The sequence below is a fragment of the Procambarus clarkii genome, chromosome 21 (genome assembly GCF_040958095.1).
Source record: "Procambarus clarkii isolate CNS0578487 chromosome 21, FALCON_Pclarkii_2.0, whole genome shotgun sequence".
Classification (NCBI taxonomy): domain Eukaryota; kingdom Metazoa; phylum Arthropoda; class Malacostraca; order Decapoda; family Cambaridae; genus Procambarus; species Procambarus clarkii.
In genome coordinates, this window is record NC_091170.1 from 19,177,235 (window position 1) to 19,200,771 (window position 23,537).

Below are 23,537 nucleotides of genomic sequence, written 5' to 3' on the forward strand. Positions count from 1 at the left end.
GATCCGTAATGCAAGTAAATTAAAGGGGAAGGGAAATAAAGTCAAAAACTTAAAAATATAATTACCGTCTCCAATAAATATATATAAAAAAGGTTACACAGGGGGGGGGGGGTATAAACACTGTTATCTACAACGTAGTCTTCCTCTGAAGACTCTGGACGTGTTCTACGGTGCTTGCGACGCTAAGCTCTTGGTGATCTTCTGGCCTTACGATGAATTCTTCGATCCGCTCGAGTCTACCCTGGCCACAGGCCAGCCAAATCACAGTTCCACTGGGGGCACCGTCGTGGAGGCCATCAACCACAAGTCCAGCCGATAGCTGGCAGGTTCCAAACAGCGACGCTGGTTAGGCCACTCCACGATCGATACTAAGGTCGCAAACCCTAGTCAGGAGCCTCGTGTGATCCCACAGACCACTCTCCTTACCACAACACCCCAGTGGTTAAGCGTCTCCACCAGTCAGTCCCGGGTACGACAATCCATCAACTGCCACGTCACAGGCAGGGTAACACCACTGTGTTCATCCGGGGGGCGACTCACAGCTGCTACAGCAAACTCTTGGAGACAAGACGGCTGCCTTGGGTAGACTGATCCACTGTCCGATTCAGCAGTCCCAGGTCGACTCTGTAATCAGACACGTCATCAATAATAGACACACACTAGGGCACGTCACTTACCGGCTCAGACCCAAATGCCCACCTATCCACTCCATAGATGGCGCTGCTGTCTAAGCATCACCTCACCCGAGGTCAGCAGCGGCTGTGTTATGAGCTGGCCAGGACGGGAAACTAGCCCTTGTGGCTGGTATTTCCTGTCCTCACTTGATGACGCCGTCCATTTGGAGGGGGTTTCGGGAGCTGATCCACTGATGGCGTGGTAGTCACTGCTCCGTGCTCGGACGTTGGGCTAGGGTCCGTAACACTCTCTTTGTCAGTCTGGACATGGTAGTAGATGCCTTACCGATGCGTTTGTTTAGCTCCGTATTAATGGAGAGGGAGTCAGAGATTGTGGAGCCCAGGTACACGAAGTCGTGAACAACTTCCAGTTTGGAATCAGAGATGCCGATGTCAGGTGGGGAGTCCACTCCTTGTTACATGACTTGTGTTTTCTTCAGACTGATGGTGAGTCCGAAAGCCTGAGAGGCCTCGCTGAAGCGGGTTATGAGCCGTTGGAGGTCTTCAGCTGAGTGGGCAGTGACTGCTGCGTCATCGGCAAAAAGGAAGTCGCGCAGACACCTCAGCCGAACCTTCGCCTTGGCTCTCAGCCTGGTGAGGTTAAAGAGCTTTCCATCCGACCTGGTCCGGAGGTAAATGCCTTCTGTGACAGATCCGAAGGCTTGCCGCAGCATGACTGCGAAGAAAATCCCGAATAGGGTTGGAGCCAGTACGCAGCCCTGCTTTACTCCACTTCAAAGGCGATGTCAAAGGCGTCTGACGTTAGGCCATCAAAGACCACGGTGCCCATCATGTTCTCATGGCAAGATCTGATGATGCTGAGGAGCCTGGGTGGGCATCCGATCTTGGGGAGGATCTTGAACAGGCCATCCCTGCTGACGAGGTCGAAGGCCTTCGTCAGATCTATGAAGGCTACGAAGAGTGGCTGCCTCTGTTCCCTGCATTTCTCCTGCAGTTGTCTAAGGGAAAAGACCATGTCAATGGTGGACCTGCCAGCTCTGAATCCGCATTGTGATTCTGGATAGACTCTCTCTGCAAGTACTTGGAGCCTCTTCAATGAGACTCGAGCAAACAGCTTTCCGACAATACTGAGGAGGGAGATTCCACAGTAGTTGTTGCAGTCGCCCCTGTCACCTTTATTCTTATACAGTGTGACGATGTTGGCATCCCTCATGTCCCCTTCCATACTACCACACCACCCCACCACACCCTTCCATACTACCACAGCACTTATTCAACACCATCCCACCACACCACCATTACAACACCACCCTAACACACTACCATTACAAAACCAATTCACCACATTACTATTACAACACCACGCTACCACAGTACCATTTCAACACCACCCCACAACACTACCATTACAACACCACCCCTCCACACAACCAATACAACACCACCCCACAACACTACCATCACAACACCACCCCACAACACCACCACAATAACACCACCCCACCACACTACTATTACAACACCACTTCACCACACTACCATTACAATACCACCCCAGCACACTACCTTTCCAACAACATCCCACCATACCACCATTACAACACCACCCAACCATACTTCCACACCACCAATATAACTCCACTCCATCACACTACCATTACAACACGTACCCACCACCTACCACACCACCCATTCAACACCATCCCTCCACACCACCATTACAAAACCACCCCACCACACTACCATTACAACACCATCCAACCACACCACCAATAAAACTTCACCCCACCACACTACGATTACAACACCACCCCAAAACACATCCATTACAACACCACAACACCGTTACAACCACACCATTACAACACCACCCCACCACACCACTATTACAACAACACCATTACAACACCACCCCAGCACACCCCTAATACAACACCACCTCACCACAATTAAAAAACCAAACCACCACACCACCATTACAACACCACATCACCACACTAACATTACAATACCACTCCACCACACTACCTTCACAACACCATCCCACCACACCACCATTACAACACCACCCAACCACACTTCCACACCACCAATATAACTCCACCCCTCCAAACTACCATACCACTTATTCAACACCATCCCACCACACCACCATTACAACACAACCCTAACACACTACCATTACAACACCACTTCACCACATTACCATTACAACACCACCCCACAACACTACCATTACAACACCACTTCACCACACTACAATTACAACACCACCCACCATTACAACATAACCCCACCACATTACCACTACAACACCACACTCCCACAGTACCATAACAACACCATCCCACCACACCACCATTACAACACCACCCAACCACACTTCCACACCACCATTACAACACCACCCAACCACACTTCCACACCACCAATATAACTCCACCCCACTACACTACTATTACAACACCTACCCACCACACTACCACACCACCCATTCAACACCATCCCACCACACCACCCCAACACACTACCATTACAACACCACTTCACCACACTACCATTACAACACCACCCCATCACACTACCATTACAACTCCACCCCACCACACCACAGTTACAACACCACCCCAACACACTACTACAACAACACCACCCCACAACACTATCACACAACCATTACAACACAATACCACCCCATCACACAACCACAATACCACCCTACCACACTACCATTAAAACACCACTTCACCACACTACCAATACAACACCACCCCATCACACCACCATTACAACACCTCCCCACCACACTATTACAACACCATTAACCACACTACTATTACAACACTACCATTACAACACCACCCCACCACACCACCATTACAACACCACCCCACCACGTTACCATTACAACACCACACAACCACAGTACTATTACAACACCACTTCACCACTCTACCATTACAATACCATTCCACCACACTACCTTTACAACACCATCCCACCACACCACCATTACAACACTACCACACCACTTATTCAACACCATCCCACAACACCACCATTACAACACCACCCTAACACACTACCATTACAAAACCACTTCACCACATTACTATTACATCACCACGCCACCACAATACCATTACAACCCCCCCCCCACGACACTACCATTACAACACCACCCCTCAACACAACCAATACAATACCACCCCACAACACTACCATCACAACACCATCCCACCAAACTACCATTACAATACCACCCCACTACACTACTATTACAACACCACTTCACCACATTACCATTACATCACCACTCCACAACACCACCATTACAACATAACCCCACCACATTACAATTACAACACCCCACTACCACAGTACTATTACAACCCCACCCCACAACACCACCACAATAACACCACCCAACCACACCACCATTAAAACACCTCCCCATCACACCACCATTACAACACCACCCCACCACACTACCACACCACCCTTACAACACTACCTCACAACACTACCATACTACCATTACAACACCATCCCACCACACTATCCATACAACACCACTCCACCACACCACAATTACACATCCACCCCACTAAAGCACCATTACAACGCCTCCTCACCACACTACCATTACAACACCACTACAAGACACTTACAATACAACACCACCCCACCACACTACAATTACACCATTAAAACACCACCCCACCACACCCCTAATACAACACCATCCCACCATTACAACTCCGCCCCACCACACTACCATTACAACACCACCATTACAACACCACCCCACCACACCACCATTACAACTCCACCCAACCGCACCACCATTACAACACCAGCCCACCACACTACCATCACAACACCACTTCACCACACTACCATTACAATACCACCCCACCACAATACCACACCACCCCAGCACACTACCATTACAACTCCACCCCAAAACACATCCATTACAACACCACCCCACCAATACAACACCACACCCCACAACACTACCATCATAACACCACCCCACCAAACTACCATTACAATACCACCGCATCACACTACCATTAAAGCACCACTTCACCACACCACCATTACAACACGACCCCACCTCACTACTATTACAACACCACTTCACCACACTACCATTACAACACCACCCCACCACACTACCATCACAACACCACTTCACCACACTACCATTACAACACCACCCCACCATTACAACATAACCCCACCACATTACCATTACAACACCACACTACCACAGTACCATTACAACACCACCCCACCACACCACTATCATAACTCCCCACCACACTACCATTTCAATACCACCCTAGCACAATACCTTTAGAACACCACACTACCATTACAACACCTACCCACCATACTACCACACCACCCATTCAACACAATCCCACCACACCACAATTACAGCACCACCCCCAACACACTACCATTACAACACCACTACACTACTATTACATCACCACCCCTCCACACTACCATTACAACTCCACCCCACAACACTACCATTAAAACACCAATCCCACCACACTACCATTACTAGTCAACCCCACAGCACAATTACAACACCACCCCACCACACTACCATTACAACACCACCCCACCACACTAGCATTACAACACTTAACCACACCACCATAACAACACCACCCCACCACACTATAATTACAACACCACCCCACAACACTATCACACAACCAATACAATACCACCACCATCACACAACCACAATAGCACCCCATCACACTACCATTTAAACACCACTTCACTACACTACCATTACAACATCACCCCATCACACTCCTATTACAACACCTCCCCACCACACTATTACAACACCACCCTACAACACTACCATTACAACACCATTCCACCACACCACCATTACAACACCATCCCACCACAATACCATTGCAACACCACCCCACAACACTACCATTACAACACTACTTCACCACACTACCATTACAACACCACCCCACGATTACCACATAACCCCACCACATTACCATTACAACACCACACTACCACAGTACCATTACAACACCACCTCTCCACACCACCAATATAACTCCAACCCTATTACACTACCATTACAACACCCAACCACTCCACCATAACAACACCACCCCACCACAATACCATTACAACACCACCCCACAACACTACCATTACAACACCACCCCACCACACTACCATTACAACACCACCCTAACACACTACCATTACAACACTACCCCACCACACCACCAACGTAACACCACCCCACAACACAACCATCACAACACCACCCCACCAAACTACCATTACAATAACACCCCACCACACTACCATTAAAACACCACTTCACCACACCACTATTACAACATAACCCCACCACATTACAATTACAACACCCCACTACCACAGTACTATTACAACACCCCCCACAACATCACCACAATAACAACACCCCACCACACTACCATTATAATACTACAACAGCACACTACTTTTACAACACCATCCCACCAAAACACCATTACAACACAACGCAACCACACTTCCACACCACCAATATAACTCCACCCTTCCACACTACCACACCACTTATTCAACACCATCCCACCACACCACCATTACAACACCACCCTAAAACACTACCATTACAGCACTATGACAACACAATCGACTTGAGAATGGTCCAAGACGGACCGAAACGTCGTCGTCCCTTCAACTTCTAGTGTGTGGTCTGGTCAACATTACAACACCACTTCACTACATTACTATTACAACACCACCCCACCACAATACCATTACAACACCACCCCACCACAATACCATTACAACACCACCCCACAACACTACCATTACAACACCACCCTACCACTACCAAAACAACACCAACCCACAACACTACCATAACAACACCACCCTATCAAACTACCATTACAATACCACCCCACCACACTGCCATTAAAACACCACTTCACCACACCACCATTACAACACTTCCCTACCTCACTACTATTACAACACCACTTCACCTCACTACCATTAGAGAACCACCCGACAACACTACCATTACAAAACCACCCCACCCCACCACACTACTATTACAACACCACTTCACCACACTACCATTACAATACCACCCTACCACACTACTATTACAACACCACCCAACCACACCACCATTAAAACACCACCCCAAAACACTTCCATTGCAACACCACCCCACCACACGACCATTACAACACCACCCCACCACACCACCATTACAAAACCACCCCACTAAGCAACCATTACAACGCCTCCTCACCACACTACCATTACAACACCACCCCACTAAACAACCATTACAACGCCTCCTCACCACACTACCATTACAACACCACCCCACCTCACCACCATTACAAAACCACCCCACTAAGCAACCATTACAACGCCTCCTCACCACACTACCATTACAACACCACCCCACTAAACAACCATTACAACACCACCCCACTAAACAACCATTACAACACCACCCCACCTCACCACCATTACAACACCACCCCACCTCACCACCATTATAACACCACCCCACCTCACCACCATTATAACACCACCCCACCTCACCACCATTATAACACCACCCCACTAAACAACCATTACAACACCACCCCACCTCACCACCATTACAACACCACCCCACCTCACCACCATTACAACACCACCCCACCTCACCACCATTACAACACCACCCCACCTCACCACCATTATAACACCACCCCACCTCACCACCATTATAACACCACCCCACCTCACCACCATTACAACACCACCCCACCTCACCACCATTACAACACCACCCCACCTCACCACCATTACAACACCACCCCACCTCACCACCATTACAACACCACCCCACCTCACCACCATTACAACACCACCCCACCTCACCACCATTACAACACCACCCCACCTCACCACCATTACAACACCACCCCACCTCACCACCATTACAACACCACCCCACCTCACCACCATTACAACACCACCCCACCTCACCACCATTACAACACCACCCCACCTCACCACCATTACAACACCACCCCACCTCACCACCATTACAACACCACCCCACCTCACCACCATTACAACACCACCCCACCTCACCACCATTACAACACCACCCCACCTCACCACCATTACAACACCACCCCACCTCACCACCATTACAACACCACCCCACAACACTACCATTACAACACCACCCCACCTCACCACCATTACAACACCACCCCACCTCACCACCATTACAACACCACCCCACAACACTACCATTACAACACCACCCCACCTCACCACCATTACAACACCACCCCACCTCACCACCATTACAACACCACCCCACAACACTACCATTACAACACCACCCCACCTCACCACCATTACAACACCACCCCACCTCACCACCATTACAACACCACCCCACCTCACCACCATTACAACACCACCCCACAACACTACCATTACAACACCACCCCACCTCACCACCATTACAACACCACCCCACCTCACCACCATTACAACACCACCCCACAACACTACCATTACAACACCACCCCACCTCACCACCATTACAACACCACCCCACCTCACCACCATTACAACACCACCCCACCTCACCACCATTACAACACCACCCCACCTCACCACCATTACAACACCACCCCACCTCACCACCATTATAACACCACCCCACCTCACCACCATTACAACACCACCCCACCTCACCACCATTACAACACCACCCCACCTCACCACCATTACAACACCACCCCACCTCACCACCATTACAACACCACCCCACCTCACCACCATTATAACACCACCCCACCTCACCACCATTACAACACCACCCCACCTCACCACCATTACAACACCACCCCACCTCACCACCATTACAACACCACCCCACCTCACCACCATTATAACACCACCCCACCTCACCACCATTACAACACCACCCCACCTCACCACCATTACAACACTACCCCACCTCACCACCATTACAACACCACCCCACCTCACCACCATTACAACACTACCACACCTCACCACCATTACAACACCACCCCACCTCACCACCATTACAACACTACCACACCTCACCACCATTACAACACCACCCCACAACACCACCATTACAACACTACCACACCTCACCACCATTACAACACCACCCCACCTCACCACCATTACAACACTACCACACCTCACCACCATTACAACACCACCCCACAACACTACCATTACAACACTACCACAGTGATCACCAAGTGCATAGTGACCCGTAGGAAAGTTGAATACAGAAATTAACAATGGAACTTTGAGTTAAATACAGAATAAAGGTGGTCCCACGTGGTGAGCCAGGGCCACCAGGCTCATGTGTACAGGTATAAGCGATATATATCAAATATAGCGAGCAGTGATACCTTGAACAGTGAAGTGGAACGTGTATCACAACATAAATTAGTGGATAGTGTTAGAGAATTGTACACAGAAAAAGTATAAATGTAAAGTTGTGGAGGAGGCATCACACTAGGCTGTTTACACCACAGCCACGAGGCCTACACAGTGTAGGGGACGTCCCGCAGTAACAGTATACTCCCTCAGTGATAATATACTGGCAATATATACTGTAATACGGGAAAGTGGATCTAGTAACTAGTAATAGAGTAAGTGAATAACATTGCAAGCCGGAAGAAATCAGAAATTCCCTTTGGATATTACAGGCCACTACTGATTACAGGTAATCAGTGTATAAATCAAGTAACTGGCAACCAGTGGCATCCTGCCCCCGACCTGGGACAAACAACGGTCAACTAGACGGTCCCAAGAGGACCATATTTTCTCCACAAGGCGATAAGAGCCCCCACATAAACTTGAACATATAAACATATGTAATATTATAAATATACTGTATACATATTATATATACATACATATAATATTATAAATATATACATATAATATTATAACATCACAAACTCAACATGGAGGTGTGTGGAGGCTGCCTTAAGTCACTTCGGAAGAGTGTTGTAGGCATTGTATGTAACATTTGTAACATAAGATTTCACCTGAGTTGTAAAGGATTACCTACACAATATGCAAACCGGGAAGGTAACTACTGGATCTGTCAAAGAGACAGACAGATGTGGGAAAACATCACCAAACTAATGAATAACTTTCCTGAAGTAAACAGGCTACAATTCACACAAAAACTACCAGAAATATATGCAGAGTATAAAGGCAGCAACGAACTCTGAGCACAACCCAGGGACTGAGAATTTAGAGAGTCAAAGTAGCAATGTAGAAAGGCATAGTGTCGAGGTACACAAAAATGAAGGCAATATTGTAGAGCAAACTGGTGATATGAATAAGGAGAGAAAAAATGAGACGAATGAGAACACAAATGAGAAAGACGAAAGCAACAAGGAGAAAGATAAGGGCAATACCGAGAATGAATGCAGAAACTAGAAAGTTGGAACAAAAAACACAGAGGTGCCAAGTCGTGCACGGGTACAAACAAGAATAATACAATCACAGATGTAAATATTTGCAGGTATTATGCAAAAGGGACAGTGCAGATATGGGCCCAGAGGCACGGAATGCTCATTCATGCACCCACGGAAATGCCGAAACTGGTTAGGGAAAGGCAGATGTCGTTTTGATACAGAGTGTAGATATTTTCACCCTAAGCTATGCAAACTCTCAGTTAATGAGAGGAAATGCTACGATCTTCATTCCCCCGATTTCCACGTCAGAGGTACACAGCGCTATATAAGAGAGGAAGTCCAATATAATAGTCCTGAAATTTTTTTAGAGGCAGGTACAAACAGGGGGAGAAACAGACAGGCAGAAACGTGGCAGGAGTATGGACGTAGAGGGAGAAATGCCCAAGACTGGACTACGGTTCGTCATCAAGCCCACACATACTACACCCCCCAACTACAGAGACTACCACACTCCCCAGTATCACTTCCAAAACTGGACAAACCATTGCCACAACAACACACCCTGGGTCAATGTAGAGAGGAGGGAGAACTACCAAAACCTTCCAGAAGTGACACACAATATGGACAATCATTCATATTTGCAAACATTCAAGGTTTAAAGCCAAAGTCAAGAAATAAAGTTAAGTTCATAAATGGCCTCTTATTAGAGTCAAACTCAATATTTGGGGCATTCACGGAAACTCATACAAAAGATTACATGGATGGTGAAATCTGGATTCCAAATTATAATTTATATAGATGTGATAGAAAAACTAGGTCAAATGGAGGAGTAGGTCTGTATATTAAAGAAGACCTGGTATGCACAGAACTACTAAACTCAACTAATGAGGTGGTAGAGGTACTAGGAATTAAGGTAGAGAAACTAAACCTAATTATTATTTTAATATATAAACCGCCAGATACAACGATTGAGGAATTCACACAGCAGATGCACAAAATAGAGAACATACTTGACAACCTAGCAAACCCAGCTCCAGATATTATCTTCCTTGGAGATTTCAATTTACCAAGTCTAAGATGGAGAATAGCAAACACAAATATCATAGCGGGGAATGACCCGGGAAATAACCAACCACAGGTCAGAGAACTTTTGAGATTCTGTGACAAATTCTCGCTCAATCAACAGATTACAGAACCAACTAGGAACGAAAACACACTAGACTTGTTATTCACAATCAATGATGAACTAATCAGAGACATCACAATCTCAGATACTTCATACTCAGACCATAAGCTCATTGAAGTGCGAACCAGCATAAATAACGGTAGTAGGTCTAAGAGACCCAACAAGCGAGAAGGAATATTCAATCAATTCAATTTCAACAATAAGAGGATTGACTAGGGAAAAATAAATGTAGACCTTTGCAACCATTCAATGGAGACGGTCTTAAGCGACAAAACTCCCACACAGGGAATAGCTCAACTGACAGCTGAAGCGTACAAGGTCTGCTTGAAGCACGTGCCTGTGAGGAGGAGCAGAAAGAGGACCACTCTAGAAAGAGAACCACTCTAGAAAGAGAACGCAGACGACTGTACAGGAGAAGGAAAAAAATAACGGAAATGCTTCGGCAGACACAACTATCACAAGTAAGGAAAACAAGCCTAAGCAGGGAGATCGAAGAAATAGAACAAACGTTGAAGCGATCATATGAGTCGGAGGAAATGGAATTGGAACAGAAAGCTATACAAGAGATAAGGAAAAATCCGAAATATTTTTTCACATACGCAAAATCAAAATCCAAAACCTCGACCAGTATTGGACCGTTAATTACAAGTGAAGGTACGTACACAGAGGACAACAAAGAGATTAGTGAAATTCTAAGAAGCCAGTATGAGGCTATATTTAGCACACCAATAAACAACATGAAAGTTGATGACCCAGACAGCTTCTTTATGAATGACATTCAAGCTGCAGATAATATAACGGATATTACCACAAACTCGGAAGACTTTGAAAGAGAAATTGACAATATGCCTATGCACTCAGCCCCTGGGCCTGACTCATGGAATTCAATATTCATAAAGAAATGTAAAGTACCAGTAGCGAGAGCACTCAGCGTAATATGGAGAAAGAGCCTGGATACAGGGGAGATACCAGCAGCACTTAAATCTGCAGATATAGCTCCGTTGCACAAGGGGAGGAGTAAAGCCTTGGCAAAAAATTATAGGCCAGTTGCACTAACATCACACTTAATAAAAGTGTTTGAAAGAGTAATTAGGAATCAAATTTCTAGTTTTATGGAAAACAATGAATTGCACAATCCAGGACAACATGGATTTAGAGCGGGAAGAACATGTCTGTCACAGTTACTCAACCACTATGACAAAATCACAGAAGCCCTAAAAGAAAAGCAAAATGCAGATGTTGTATACACAGACTTCGCAAAGGCGTTCGACAAATGTGACCATGGGGTGATAGCTCACAAAATGAGGTCAATGGGAATAACTGGAAAAGTAGGACGCTGGATACTCAATTTCCTGTCGAACAGAACACAAAGAGTAACAGTCAATCAGATAAAATCGAGTCCAAGCGATGTTAAAAGCTCTGTACCTCAAGGTACAGTCCTTGCACCGCTACTGTTCCTTATTCTCATATCTGATATTGACAAAAATACACGTCACAGCTTCGTGTCATCCTTTGCAGACAACACAAAAATAAGCATGAAAATTACCTCTGCTGAAGACATTGAAAAACTACAAGCAGATGTCAACAAAGTTTTCGATTGGGCAACAGAAAATAACATGATGTTTAACAGTGATAAATTCCAGATACTCAGATACGGCAAAAATGAGGATCTGAAACATAATACAGGGTACAAAACACAATCGAATCTTCCCATAGTAGAAAAACATCATGTCAAGGATTTGGTAATAATGATGTGCGACGATCTAACATTTAGGGATCATAACCAAGCAAATATCGCGTCAGCCAGAAAAATGATCGGATGGATTACGAGAACTTTCAAATCCAGGGATCCCATCACAATGGTTGTACTCTTCAAGTCACATGTGTTGTCCCGTCTCGAGTACTGCTCAGTATTCACTTCCCCCTTTAGAGCAGGAGAGATTGCTGAAATAGAGGGAATACAGAGAACATATACGGCACGCATAGACGAGATAAAACACCTAAATTATTGGGATCGTCTCAAAGCTTTCCAAATGTATTCTCTAGAAAGAAGACGAGAGAGATACCAAATAATATACACATGGAAAATACTGGAGGGTCAGGTCCCAAATCTACACAGTAAAATAACAACGTACTGGAGTGAACGATATGGAAGAAAATGCAAGATTGAACCAGTGAAGAGCAGAGGTGCCATAGGCACAATCAGAGAGCACTTTATAATTATACATCAGGGGTCCGCCGTTGTTCAACGTCCTCCCAGCGACTATAAGAAATATTGCCGGAACAACCGTGAACATCTTCAAGAGAAAACTGGACGGTTTTCTAAGAGAAGTTCCGGATCAGCCGGGCTGTGGAGGGTACGTGACCCGGCGGGCCGCTTCAAGCAACAGCCTGGTGGACCAAACTCTCGCAAGTCAAGCCTGGCCTCAGGCCGGGCTTGGGGAGTAGAAGAAATCCCAGAACCCCATCAACCAGGTATCAACCAGGTACCACAACACACCACCATTACAACACTATCCCACCACACTACCATTACAACAACTCCCCACCACACCACCATTACAACACCACTCCACTAATACAACACCACACCTCCATTACAACTCCACCCCACCACACCTGCAATAAAACTCCACCCCACCACTTTACCATTACAACATCACCCCACCACACTACCATAACAACAACACTCCACCAGACTGCCATTAGAACACCATCGCACCACACCACCATTACAACACCATTACACCACACTACTATTAAAAGAACACCCCACCACAACACCATTCCTACACTACCACACCACACCACCACACTTTAGCGCTCCCGGGTCGTAAATAAACGACGCGTAAATAGGGGTATTTTGTCCAGTTGGCGCCAGAGCGTCGTAAATTTACGCGTGGTTAAAAAATATTTGTATAAAATCCAATTCTTATTCGAGCGACTTGGGGTTAGTATGTAAATATTTCCCATTAAATTTTCGTTGTCTCTAATAGGCGCATGACTTTTTTGGGAGAACGGCATTGTATTGTAACTTAGTGGAAAGACTATTGTATTATTGACATGACGAGGGTAATCGCCCACTTCACACACTCTTGGTGAGGGCCGCGATCATGATTCTACATTTATATACATATGTCCGTGTAGGGAATTTAATTGCGATCACAGTGATACCAAATATAACGCTGTAGGACAAGTGTGGAGTTGACAACCCTGAAAAGAATGGAAACATTTCGTCGCTGTTTGGAGCTCACGGCCAGTGATCGATGTAGTTCTTTAGCTTTTTGTGTGATTTAACTCATGCTTTGGTGACATATACATTTGTTCTTATATGTTCTTATAGATCATTCTATTGCGAACACTTTGGTACACAAATGAAATCAGTACATCGAAAATTAAGGTCACGACAGCGAAAAGAGTATGCACTTTTCAGTGTTGTCGCTCGGTCACCTGAAAACGCAGGGCCATGAGGGGGGTATGTAAAGTCCATATCGCCACGCGCGTTAAAGTGATATTATTAAAACTCTACCCCACCACACTACCATTACAACACCTCCCCACCACACTACCACACCACCATTACAACACCACACCACTATTAAAACACTTCCCCACCTCACTACCACACCACCATTACAACACCCCATCATTACAACACCTCCCCACCACACTATCATTACAACACCACCCCCCCCCCCCATACTACCATTACAACACCACCCCACCACACTACCATTACAACATCACCCCACCACACCACCATTACACTACCATTACAACACAACCCCACCACACTACCCCCCCCTCCTTACACAATCATACAACCTAACAACACTACCATACAACCCCACCCCACTACCACACAACTCCACTAAGCTACCACACTTCCACCACCACCACCACATCACCTCATGATACTACCTCAACACACCACACCACAACTTGTACCCCACCACAACTTCCACAGGGCAATTACTGCACGACTTCATCACACTACCACACCATATTACACACCACCACCAGACCACCAGTATACCATCACTACCGCACCACACTGCCATGCACAACATAACCACGTACACCATGAATCACTACCACCAACTACGACCATTATCACCAACCTCAACAACCAACCATCACTGCCTCCAATCACAACCCACCAAGAACAACCAACACCACCACCATGGATTCTCTAAAATTAATTAATAAAAATTTTTGAAAGCAACTTTATTATGCTCCTGTTTTATTTTTACTAATTGTAGACTATATATTTTTTTATATTTCTTCATTTTGATATATAACATCAATCACGAAATCTACTTTTATGCAATGTTTAAGGTTGACATAAAGTCTCAAATTTTTTTTAGCCAACGTTATGCAGTAAGTTCTGGCAACCTATTTACGACTCCACACGATAACGTATATAATATGTGAAAACAAACGTTGCTACTGCTTTCAAACACTTTCGCGGTACTTTGTGGCAACCTAAAATTGTTTCCTGGGATCTTCCAACACTGCCACCAATCACCACCATCTACTAACACTGCCACCAATCACCACCATCTACCAACACTGCCACCAACCTCCACCATCTACCAACACTGCCACCAACCCCCACCATCTACCAACACTGCCATCAAACACCACCATCTACCAACACTGCTACCATCCACCACCATCTACCAACACTGCCACCAAACACTACCATCTACCAACACTACCACCAATCTCCAAAATCTACCATCACTGCCTCAACTACAACCATGTTCCAACACTGTCACCAACCACAACCATGTTCCAACACTGTCACCAAGCACAACCATCTACTACCACTGCCACTAACGAAAGAACAACCACCACAACAACGGATTTTACATTAAGTAAAAATAAAGAAGTTAATAAAAAATGTGAACCACCTTTATTATGCTCCTGTTTTATTTCAACTAATATTTTGTATATCATTTACAATCTTTATTTTAATATTTAGGTTTCTATATATATCATAAATAGGAGAAACGACTTTTATGCATCATTGAAGGTTGCCACAAGGATTTTTTTCACCCAACGTTGTGTAGTAAGTTGTGGCAACCAATTTACGACTCTACACAAAAACGTATTGATTACTTAAAAACGAACTTTGCCTCAGCTCTCAAAAAACTTCCCAGGTATGTTCTGGCAACATGAATTGTATGTTGGGTAGTATACTTCAGGGTCTGGAGTGTATTGCAATGCCTAGAGTGTACATTTTGTCCAGGAGTGTATTTCAGGACATGGCGTTTACTTTAGAGTCTTGAATGTATTTCAGGGCCTGAAATGTACTTCAGGGTCTGAAGGGTACTTCTCATCATTATGTGTACTTCAGAGTCTGGAGTGTTTTTCAGGACCTGCAGTGTACTTCAGAGTCTGGAATGTTTTCCAGGGCCTGCAGTGTACTTCAGTGTCTGGTAGTACTTCATGGTCTGTTGTGTCTTTCAGGGATTGGGGTGCTTTGTAGGACCTGGATTGTACTTCAGGGCCTGGAGTGTACTTCACTTTGTGGAGTGTACTTCTCTTTGTGGAGTGTACTTCAGGGTCTGGAGTGTACTCTGGTGTGTCTGGGTCGAGGGAGGGGAAAGACGTACCGTGCGCGCTCCGTTAAAATCGTGACATTAACCGGGATTTCTTAGGACTACAGCCAGGGATTACTGATTACAGACATCACAAAGTGCATAGTGACCCCGTTGGAAAATTGAAAACAGTCATTAACAATGGAACTTTGTGTTAAATAGAGAATAAACGGGAGACCACGTGTGAGCCAGTGCCACGAGGCTTTGTGTACATATGTGTAGGCGATATGAGGAAAAAATAGTGGACAGTGATTTGTGGAACAATGAAGTGGAACGGGTATCACAACACACATAAGCTGGAAGTGTAGGAAAATCGTGCATAGAATATTATAAATATAGAATACTAGAAATATAGAATAGTGGCAAGAGGCGGCATCAGCAAGGCTGTGTTTACACAAGCTACGAGTTCTACGAAGATGGATCCAATAAAGAGGTAGACAAGACAGGCACAGGTATAAATACCTTGAAAAACGCAAAAACTGAACATATTTACAAATTCTACGCTAAAGGAATATGCAAATATGGAAAATTAGGAGCAAAATACAATTTTCTGCATCCTCGAAAATGCAGGAACATGTTGGCGAAGGGTACATGCCGTTTTGGAACAGGGTGTAGAGACTTTCACCCTAAATTATATCAATTTTCAATTAGGGACAAAAAATCCAACAATCTTCAGTGTCCGGAATTCCATATATGAGGTACACAGCGTTATAGACGGGAAGATCAATATGACACTATTGGAAATTTATTTAGAGGAAGGCAGAAACAGAGTAAAAAATATAAGAGAGAGAGGAACAGTCAGATGGAACCACTACAGGATTACAGAGGGGAAAGGAGATACCCACAAGACTGGAATACAAATTATCAACAAGCACACAGGTACTACACCACACAACACCCGTCCTACTACCAAAACTGGACGAATCACTTCCAAAACAACACACCCTGGACCTGGGTGGAGAGGGGGGGGGGGGGGGAGAACTACCAAAGCCCACCAAAAGTGACACGCAATGTGGGAAATCATTCATATTTGCACACATACAAGGCTTGAAACCAAAATCAAGAAATAAAGTTAAGTTCATAAATGGCCTCCTAATAGAATTGAACTCAATATTTGGTGGATTTACAGAAACCCACACAAAAGGCCAAATGGATAGTGAAATCTGGATTCTGAATTATAATCTATATAGATGTGACAGAGTAATTAGGTCAAGTGAAAGAGTAGGTCTGTATATTAAAGAGGAGCTGGCATGCACAGTGCTTCTGAACTCATCCAATGAGGTGGTAGAGGTACTTGGAATCAAGGTAGAAAATACGAATCTACTTATTATTTTAATATACAAACCGCCAGATGCAACAGTTGAGGAATTCACTGAACAGATCCACAAAATAGAGAATATTCTTGATAACCTAGCAAACTCAGCACCAGATATTATCTTCCTTGGAGACTTCAATCTACCCAGTTTAAAATGGAGAATAGTAAACAATAATATTATAGCAGGAAATCAACATGGAAATAACTAACCACAGGTCAGAGAACTACTGAGATTCTGTGACAAATTCTCGCTCAGTCAGCAGATTACAGAACCAACTAGGAACGAAAACACGCTGGACCTGATATTCACGAACAATGAGGAGCTAATCAGAGACATTACTGTCTCAGACACTACGTACTCGGACCACAAGCTCATTGAAGTGCAAACTAACATTAATAACGGTAGTAGGCCCAAGAGAAACAACAAGCGAGAAGGGTTATTCAATAAATTCAATTTTAATAATAAGAGGATAGACTGGGAGAAAATAACAGGGAACTTACAAACATTCAATGGGAAAATGTTCTAAGAAATAAAAATCCTACACAAGGAATAGAAAAACTGACTTCTGAAGCATATGAAGTCTGTCTGAAACATGTTCCTTTGAGGAAAGCCAGAAAGAGGTCAAATGTAGAAAGAGAACGCAGACGACATTACAAAAGGAGGAAGAAATTATCGGAAATGCTTCAGCAGACACGACTCTCCATACAAAGAAGAAATAATTTAAACAGGGAGATTGAAGAAATCGAACAGAGACTGAAGCATTTTTATCAGACTGAAGAAAGGCAATTAGAACAGAAAGCATTTCAAGAAATAAAGAAAAACTCAAAATATTTCTTCACATATGCTAAATCAAAAGCGAAAACCACTGCCAGTATTGGACCGATTCGTATTAGTGAAGGTTCATACACTGAGGATGACAAAGAAATTAGTGAAATCCTAAAAAAGCAGTATGAGAACATGTTTAGCACTCCGATACTCAGCATGAAAGTGGAAGATTCGGACAATTTCTTTATGAATGATTCTCAAACGCCTGTAAATTTAACCGATATCAACACGAGCGTGGCAGATTTTGAAAGAGCAATGGGCAATATGCCCATGCACTCAGCCCCGGGTCCAGACTCATGGAATTCAATATTTATAAAGAAATGCAAAGTGCCAGTAACACAGGCACTCAGTATAGTGTGGAGGAAGAGCTTGGACACAGGGGTGATTCCAGATGCGCTTAAAGCAGCAGACATTGCCCCTCTGCACAAGGGTGGTAGCAAAGCATTGGCAAAGAATTATAGACCAGTTGCACTAGTCCCACATAATAAAAGTATTTGAGAGAGTGATCAGCAGTCAGGTCACTAGATTCATGGAAACTAATGACCTCCACAATGCAGGTCAACATGGATTTAGAGCAGGAAGATCGTGCCTCTCACAGCTACTTGACCACTATGACAAAATCACTGAGGCATTAGAGGAAAAACATAATGCAGATGTCGTATACACAGATTTTGCAAAAGCATTCGACAAATGTGACCATGGAGTGATTGCACACAAAATGAGGTCAATGGGTATAACTGGTAAAGTAGGATGCTGGATACTCAATTTCCTGTCGAACAGAACACAAAGAGTAACAGTCAATCAAGTAAAATCGAGTACGAGCGCAGTTAAAAGCTCAGTACCTCAAGGTACAATCCTTGCACCACTGCTGTTCCTCATTCTCATATAGACAAAAACACAAGTCACAGCTTCGTGTAATCCTTTGCAGATGATACAAAAATCAGCATGAAAATTACCTCTGCTGAAGACATTGATAAACTACAAACAGATATTAACAAAGTTTTCGATTAGGCAGCAGAAAATAACATGATGTTTAACGGTGATAAATTCCAGGTACTCAGATACGGTAAAAATGAGAACCTTAAACATAATACAAGGTACAAAACACAATCGAATCTGCCCATAGTAGGAAAACAGCATGTCAAGGATTTGGGAATAATGATGTCCGACGACCTAACGTTTAGGGAGCATGAACAAGCAAGTATTGCATCAGCCAGAAAAATGATAGGATGGATTACGAGAACCTTCAAGTCCAGAGATCCCATCACAATGGTTGTACTCTTCAAATCACTTGTGTTGTCCCGTCTTGAGTACTGCTCAGTACTCACTTCCCCCTTCAGAGCAGGAGAAATTGCTGAAATAGAGGGAATACAGAGAACATATACGGCACGCATAGACGAGATAAAGCACCTAAATTATTGGGATCGTCTCAAAGCTCTCCAAATGTACTCACTAGAAAGGAGACGAGAGAGATACCAAATAATATACACATGGAAAATACTAGAGGGACAGGTCCCAAATCTGCACAGTAAAATAACAACGTACTGGAGTGAATGACATGGAAGAAAATGCAAAATAGAACCAGTGAAGAGCGGAGGTGCCATGGGCACAATCAGAGAACACTGTATGAACATCAGAGGCCCACGGTTGTTCAACGTCCTCCCAGCGAGCATCAAAAATATTGCAGGAACAACTGTGGACATCTTCAAGAGGAAACTAGATTGTTTCCTTCAAGGAGTGCCGGACCAACCGGGCTGTGGTGGGTATGTGGGCCTGCGGGCCGCTGCAAGCAACAGCCAGGTGGACCAAACTCTCACAAGTCAAGTCGGGCCTCGGGCCGGGCTTGGGGAGTAGAAGAACTCTCAGAACCCCATCAACCAGGTATCAACCAGGTACTTTACTTTCTGGAGTGTAAGTCAAGGCCTATAGTTTACTTCATGGCCTATAGTTTACTTCATGGCCTATAGTTTACTTCATGGCCTTCAGGGCATGGTGTGTGGTTCAGAGCATGGTGTCTTCAAGAAATGTCATGGAGCTTCAAGTCCTGATTAGTACTTCAAGGTCTAAAGTGTTCCTCAGGTCCTGCAGTGTCAATAAGAGTCAGAAGGGTACTTCAGGGCCGGGATCATGCATCAGGGTCTGAAGTGTATTTCATGGTCTGAAGTGTATTTTACATTCTTGAGTGTATTTCAGGGTCTGGAGTGTACTTTAGGGTCTGAAGTGTTCTTCACGTCTTTGAGTGTACTTCAGGGTCTGGAGTGTACTTTAGGGTCTGAAGTGTTCTTCACGTCTTTGAGTGTACTTCAGGGTCTGGAGTGTTCTTCGTGGTCATAAGTGCATTTCATATTTTGGAGAGTACTGCAATACCTAGAGTGGACCTCAGGTCCTTGATTGCGCTTCAGGATCTGTAGTGTACTTTAGGGTCTGGATTATTTTTCAGGATCATAAGTGTTTTTCAAGATCTGGAGCGGAATTCAGTTCCGGGAGTGTACTTCAAATCCTGAATTGTACTTCAGTGTTTGAAATGTGCTTCAGTGTTTGAAATGTGCTTCCGGGTCTGCAGTGTACTTCTGGGTCTAAAATGTAGTTGAAGGTCTGGAGTACACTCCAGGTCCCTGGAGAGTCCTTCAGGGACTTTAATGTATTTTAGGGGTCTTCAGTCTAGTGTAAAGATAGGAGAATACTTTTTGTCTTGGAGTGTATTTCAGAGCCTGAAGTCTACTTCATGGTCTGGAGTGTACTTCAGGGTATTGATTATACTACTGGATCTTAAGTGTACGTTAGGGCCTGGCATGTACTTATGCTCCTGGAGTGTACTTCAGGGCCTGGACTGTATTTCAGGGATTGGAGTGCACTTCAGGGTAAGTAGTATAAATTTGAAATATACTAGTAGTGGTAGTGTGGGTGGTGGTAATATATAGTGGTATATATTTAATATACCATATAGTGGTATATATTTAATATACCCTGGTGAGGCCACTCCAGACCGACAACCAGAGCGCAACTACATAGTCTCCTGAGACTGATGGATGCCTACTACTATATTTAATATTTGATGTGTTGGCAGGTGTGAAGGAGAGGGAGAACGCCACCCGCCGCCTCCTGGACACTCTGGACCAGCTGGAGTGTGTCAACAAGGCTCACCAAGCTGACAACCTCAAGCTGGAGGAGGAAAACACTCGCCTAAATACAGCGATTCATTTGCTCGAGGAGGACAACAGGAAGACTAAGAACGAAGTGCAACTTGCTCAGGAGGAGATTGTCCTATTAAAGTCCCAGATCCGTCAAGTGGAGGAAGACTCGAGGCTGGTCAAGGAGGAGATCCGTCAAGTGGAGGAGGACTCGAGGCTGGTCAAGGAAGAAAACAGGAAGACTAAGAATGATGTTCGTTTATCAGAGGAGGCGAATCGTCATCTAATGGCTGACATTCGTCAAATGGAGGAGGACTCGAGGCAGGCCAAGGCGAGGAACCGACAGCTGGAGCTGGCGGAGACCCAAGCCCAGGAGAGGGTCATGACGGCGTTGACGAGGATCACTGAGCTAGAGCGAGAGACACAACAGCTGCGAGACATGAATAATAACACAGCAGGAGAAAAAAGTCTTGTTCAAGAGCTACTCTCCGTCATGGCAGAAAAGAGTCGCTTGAGGGAAGAGGAACACGAGAAGTGCAAGAGGAATGTCAGTGAGCTGACCACAAGGTAAACTGTGCTACTTTACTTCTGACCTTCACTCTCCTTCCGCCTTCTTTTACCTTACTTCTGGGGGGAGTAAGAGGGAGGGCTGTGTGTATGAATGTGTGCATGAATGTATATGAATGGCATCAATCTTGTGAATCCTGTCCAGCATTCTTCTTAGATCTGTGCTTTGGACCGACATCGATGGCTTGAGGGCCAATGGGGACATCCTGGATTTTCCTCGATTGTTTGAGGGCCAATGGGGGCACCGAGGAGAGTGTAGTCAGGTGGCTCGACAACGAGAATGTCTGGAACAACAGTTTTTATTTGGCAGTGATGTCTGAGTTGCTGGAGACTATTTCGCATTTGAATGCATTGAGAACGAGGCCCAAAGCTGCTCCTTGCTTCTGGATTTTCCATATATCCTCCAAAATGGTATCTGGAGTTCCGCCGAGAGTACCACCTTTCAGGTACCAGATGTTTAGCTCGCTTGTCAGACTGTCAGTGACCTCTTTGATAGCTAAGCAGAAAAGGAGGGGGGCTAAGTGATCACCTTGTTGGACTCCTTCAAAGAAGTTTATTTCATGCTCCCCAAGGAGTGATGTCCTCAGGGACGCCGCCTGCCAAACACTTGTTGGAGAATCTGGTAAGTTCCATTAGAAGATCCTTTGCGGCATCTCCAAGCACTGGGTTCAGCATCTGTTTGATGTCCTGAGGTCTTAGCACAGGTTCATATATATATATATATATATATATATATATATA

General features: G+C 44.8%; 1 protein-coding gene across 2 annotated transcripts in view; it reads left to right on the forward strand.

Annotated features, from left to right (window-relative positions):
- The window catches only part of LOC123760773 (angiopoietin-related protein 7), a 557,761-nt gene that overhangs the window by 69,074 nt on the left and 465,150 nt on the right, over window positions 1-23,537 (forward strand). For both annotated transcript variants that reach the window (XM_069328203.1, XM_069328204.1), the window contains exon 3: window positions 22,166-22,796. In XM_069328203.1, coding sequence (XP_069184304.1) covers window positions 22,166-22,796 — 631 coding nt within the window. The remainder of the gene's footprint in view (window positions 1-22,165; window positions 22,797-23,537) is intronic.